The 5,484-nt window shown below is 31.1% G+C and overlaps 1 protein-coding gene across 1 annotated transcript; it reads left to right on the forward strand.

The window, feature by feature from the left end:
- Positions 1-2,309: 2,309 nt before the first annotated feature.
- Positions 2,310-3,364, forward strand: LOC103489276 (uncharacterized). The gene has a single exon (XM_008448367.3). It carries the CDS (start codon positions 2,662-2,664, stop codon positions 3,196-3,198), a length of 537 nt encoding a protein of 178 aa, XP_008446589.2. The 5' UTR covers positions 2,310-2,661; the 3' UTR covers positions 3,199-3,364.
- Positions 3,365-5,484: the final 2,120 nt, after the last annotated feature.

Here is a 5,484-nt window from a genome sequence, read left to right on the forward strand (position 1 = left end):
ATCTCTCATTATTATTATTATTATTTTTGTATATAATTTTTGCTTTTTATGGGTTGCTACACAAGGGAAAAAAGGGTTCTTGATATGGGTGTGTCTTTAATTATTTCATCCTGCTTTTTTTTATTTTTAATTTTCTAAAATAAAATAAAATCTATTTGGTTGAGCCCACCACGAGATTTTCTACCTTTGGAAGATATTCTCCCTTTTATTTTTTAAAGGTGAAGTGGGCATCCACGTCATCACCCATTTGGAAGATTTTCTAGAAAAGTGCACAATCAATCACTTTGATAATTGCCTTCCCAATTCGTCCTATTTTGGACAAACTCCAACTCAATACCTTATTCATTGCTTACTTTGCCCCACATCTTTAGGTACCCATTACCCTGCGTTTTCCCACCCCTTTCATTATTCAAACATAAAATTATTTTCCTATATCTATATCTATTTAAATAAATTAAAAATCATATAAATCATCACGGGACAAATTAAATAGGAGGTTTGATCGAAAATTACTATAACAAAATTAATTTATGTTGCAAATCGAAAATAAAAAACTAACACTTAATTCAAACATAAGTTTTGAATTACATTACATTCACATTCCATTAGCGGTCACCAAACACCATCCAGATAAATTAAAAAGGTTTGTGAGATATAGCTTTTATCAAATAGTAGTTTGGGTTGAATTAGTTGATGGAATGGTTATTATAAACAACTAATATTTGAAATTTTAAACATTAGAGTCTTGATTGGAATTATTTACAGAGAACGGTTGATTATAATAAAAGCAATATCTAAAATAGTTATTTGTTATAGTATATACTTTTTACAACATATCTCCTTCTCCTCCTCTTTGTTTTTTTATCTATGAACGATGTTTACAACTTTTTTTTTTTTATTTACTATCTATCATCTCTACCTATCTTTATCAACGTGTCTTTGCATTGCTTACTATATTTCCTAACTATGCTAAACATTTTTTTAAATAATTTTTTAGTACAATAACTAGGACTGAGCAGTAGCGGATCCATAAGCGTTGTCGACGAAAAATTTTGTAATTCAATAAAAACAATCTAAAAATAAATATAAAGAGTTGGACTAGATGATAATTTCTCCTCTAGGCTAACTACTATAACTAGTGCAATTTTTTTAGGTATATGTTATTATAAAGAACGTAAATTCGAGACCTACATTAAAATTGCTAGTGAGATTAAGGATTAAACCTTGGACTTGTTGAAACAAAAATATAAATATCACCTAATTAAACAAATTTATCTAGACTTAGTGTATATTAATCTCTCTTCAAATATTAACTATGCTTATTTAATTGGCCGTGGTCTTTTAGACACGTACCTAGTTTTTTAAGCTTATTATATGTTAATGTATCGAGACGAGGATGTATTGAACTAAATAGATTAGGTGGACATTTGAGGTGGCACGATTAAAATATGAAATTTGATATTTATTTAAAAATTAAAAATATATTTTAAAAGTTTGAATACAATAATGTATTTTTAAAGCTCAAGGACGGCACGACCGTGAAATAAGTTTAGAAAGATCCAGACTCAAAAAAATGTTATTTTATTATTGGATTAAGAAAAATGAAAAGAGAGCTTAGATTGTGGAAGAATTTATAATTTACAATATTTTTTCTTTTGATTTTTCTAAATAAAGAAATCTAGCAAGAGTTCCCACATATGCATAATATAATATTTCCTTTTAAAAGGAAAAAAAAGAATTGGGGACTGCCACTTAAAAACATTACAACCATGATGTTTTTTCCTCAAAATAATATATAAAAAAGTCGCAAGTGGCTTCATATCAAATCCACATTATGTCGTTCACAAAAGGAAAGAGAAAAATAAAACCATAATAATATGCATATTCTAATTCCAATTGTTTGTCTAAACCTTTGACCAAAAGCAAAGGACATTGAAACTACCAAAATACCCTCCTCCACCCCAGATGTAAAACCGATTTCAATGGAATAAATTTTACTTTTTTATATATATATTTTTTCTTTCAATAAATATATTTGGTTGTAAAGATCTATGAGTATTTTTTTTACTATTAAAATGCTTGACAAAAAAATTAATAATAGTTTATTCTCCGACCAATAATTTGGAGGCTGAGACGAGACGAGACGAGACGAGCCGAGCCAGCGAAAGGAGCCAACAATATAAACAGAAACGGATCGGTCATTGACTCAGATAGCGGGGCCCACTGTAGCGGATTTGTAAATGGAATTGAAATCAATTAATTTCTTTTCCCTCGTTCCAAAACTGAAACCGGACAAAGTCACGAAAATGAAAAGGAGGTGGGTAGAATTTTCCGTAGAAAACAATTTTCTTTTTAGGGATAAGAGATAAAAAGGAAATTAATTAAAAAGAAAAAAGAAAAAGAGGAAGAAGATAGCATATTGCGACACTCCCACGCGCTTATTTTACATCATTATCCACGCGCCTTGTACCTTCTCCCTACCTTGTCCCCTTATATAAATACCCACCCCTTCATTCCCCGCTCAAATTGTCTCACGTTCTTTATCGCGTCTATCCGTTGAAACTTAAAACAAACTCATTACAAAATAAAAGATAAAGAAAAAAAGAGAAAGAAACCCTAATTCTTTTCTCTCTCTCTCTCTCCTTTTTTTTTTTTTTTTTGATGGAGAATCCAAATTCCAAGAAGCGGGATCGGGACGACTCGGCCGAGTCAGAAACCGGTTCGCCCGAGGTGAAGCGGCTCAGAGACGACCTTCTAGGTTTCTTCGACGAATCCGATCCTGAACCAGCCACTCAGGATCTCGATTCCTTGATGAGAAGCTTCGAGGAAGAAATCGCTACCGCATCGTCTTCTCCGGTGCCGGTGGTTGATTTGACGGCGGATTCCGGTGAGTCTCAACCGGAGTTAGGTTACCTCTTGGAAGCCTCCGACGATGAGCTCGGTCTGCCGCCTTCCAATAGCCAAGAGGAATTTGCTCGAATATCGACTGATTCGTCTGACATCGGTGAGATGTGGAGGTTTGAGGATCAGATCCCGAACTACGACGCTTTCGAACTCGAAGGCGGAGATGTATACAGTGGCAGTGATACGGCGGAGTATGTGGCGTTCGATGGGCTGTTGGAGTATTCGAATCTGTGCTTTGATTCGTCGGATAACTCCGATTTTCTTTGGCGGCAAGAATCTCTGCCGGCGCAGTAGGTAGAAACGTCGATCTGTAAATGTTTTTGGTTTAGATTTGTTGGTGCGTAGGACTAGATTGATACAGATGATGCTGATGAATATAGGAATTGGTTCGTTTTTTCTTTCTTTCAAGTTCGAATACACATGATTTCATATAGTGGAATTCTAATCTTTCTTTCTTTTCCGTTCTTGTTTATGTCTTGTGGTTTGTGTGTGAATTCTTGAAAATGATTTTGCGTTGCCCTATTCTCCGTCGGCTCCGTTCATAACTTAAGATTCTCCGCCCGATGATTTTTACTTCTAAAATTTTTTCGTAAAGAAAATTAAAATCGACGAGCGAGAAATTAACGGAGTAAAGACGGCACCAAAATTAGGTTTAATTATAATTCAAATCTCAAAATTTTGGGGTAAAATTTTGTAATTTTTTAAATATTATTTTAATGTTTTTATGGATGACCCATTCGCATACGCTCCTATGGTAGATGGTCATTGCTATGGTAATGTGATTGTGTTTTTATCACGAGTATTGGGTGAAAAATTAAACATGGCCGTGGTCATGGAGATGGCTACTGTATTAGGGCTACGAATCCAGATCTAAGCATAAAGTTTAGGTTTAATTTCATATGTTTGTATGGAACGGGTGGTTGATTATAAAGATCTATGTGAGAATATGATATTTGCAAATAACTATGTCAATTTACGGTGCGTATGTGGGGTTTACTCTGTACTCTTTTATACAGCGACTTCTAATAATTTATAACTCCAGGTTTCTTTACTTATTGATCTTCTTTGTTATTTCACTCTTTAATTTTTACTATTTTGTTTGAAAAAACTATTTAAATCTAAGCGAGTTTTAACTCGACAGTAATGGATATATGGTGGGAGGATCCATCATCCATCTTTATTGATGTTATATTAATTAAACATTTTAATATTTCAAATATTTTCATTTTACACGTGGAGTTAATATGTTTTTTGTTTATCTTATTTTTCTTTGATCAAATAAAACTTATTAATTTCAATTAAATGCTTGCAAATAAATAAAGGTTTGAAGTTTGGATGTGAATTAATTGATTTCAATCTTAGCAAATATTTGAAGTTTTAATTTTGAATAAATGTCAATAGAAGAATTAATAAAATGTTGATAAAGCTTATGTTTCTACGAAAAGATAAATAAATGGGGTTTTTACAAAAATAAAAAAGAAAAGGCTATTTATCCTTCAGAGAAAAAAAACATCATTATTTATGTGAAGAGCAAATATTTTGTTAATTTTTCTATTTTTCTACCTTTTTCTTAAATATAAAATCTAAAAATTAGACCAATAATTGAATATTTTGTAAGGGCTAAATCACGTAATTTAAATGTTTATTATTGATATTTTTTTATGTTATTTATGTCAAGACAAGCAAATCAAAATAATTTAAAAGTAGCTTGGATTAACTCGTGAAACAAATGTATAAAAAAGTACTTTTTTTTTTAATTTATTTCGATAAAATAATATTTAAAATATATTTCAAAAGCTATTTTCTCTGTCTAGCAAACCAATACGTTATAAGCACAATCTTCGTATTTCTTTCAATTTTTCATTAACTAAAAAATAAGTATTTAACGTGATTGATTATTTATTGTCGATTTACACTGTTCTTAAGAAAAATATGATTGTTCTTTTTTAAAAAGAAATTGCCAACTTATAACTTTCTTTTGTTCGTAATGTTAGCATAATTCGAATATAAAGCACTTATTATCGTCATTGTTTCGATGTGGGCCGTGAGCTTTTAAAAAGCCCACTTTGATGATCAGTTGGATTTTGGTTGAGACTATCGACTCGGACTCTTTTGCCCAACAAAATCAGCACCCCAATAATGCCAATCAACATCTACACCCATTTGCGTTTCTCGAGCCACATGTTCAATTTTTGAAAATTAACATTCACATTCACTTTAGATTTAGGGTTTAATCGATTTATTTTAGTATGAGTTTAAAAGTTTTGTGTTTTCGTGTTGTTTTAGTACAATTTGGTTTGGTGTTTATGTATTTGAATAAGATCGAGTTCCTTTGATTTGTAGTTGTTTTTATTTCTTTTTAATTTTTGTTGTATTTATGTTGATGCTCGTCTTAAATATAATACTCTTTAAAAATAAAGAAATAAAAACATGCTCAGTCAATTTTTAAAATATGTGAAAGATTTTAAGTTACACTATCTACTAATCATCTAGCCATTATGCAATTTGTAGTTAATATCTTAAAATACGTGAGATTATACCATGATTTTTAACATTGACAAAGTAAATGAACTATGTATT

The sequence above is a fragment of the Cucumis melo genome, chromosome 10, assembly GCF_025177605.1.
Source record: "Cucumis melo cultivar AY chromosome 10, USDA_Cmelo_AY_1.0, whole genome shotgun sequence".
Classification (NCBI taxonomy): Eukaryota; Viridiplantae; Streptophyta; class Magnoliopsida; order Cucurbitales; family Cucurbitaceae; genus Cucumis; species Cucumis melo.

Bases quoted from the DNA above. Each gene is read 5' to 3' on its own strand.
- LOC103489276 (XM_008448367.3), top strand. From the start codon at position 2,662: ATGGAGAATCCAAATTCCAAGAAGCGGGATCGGGACGACTCGGCCGAG.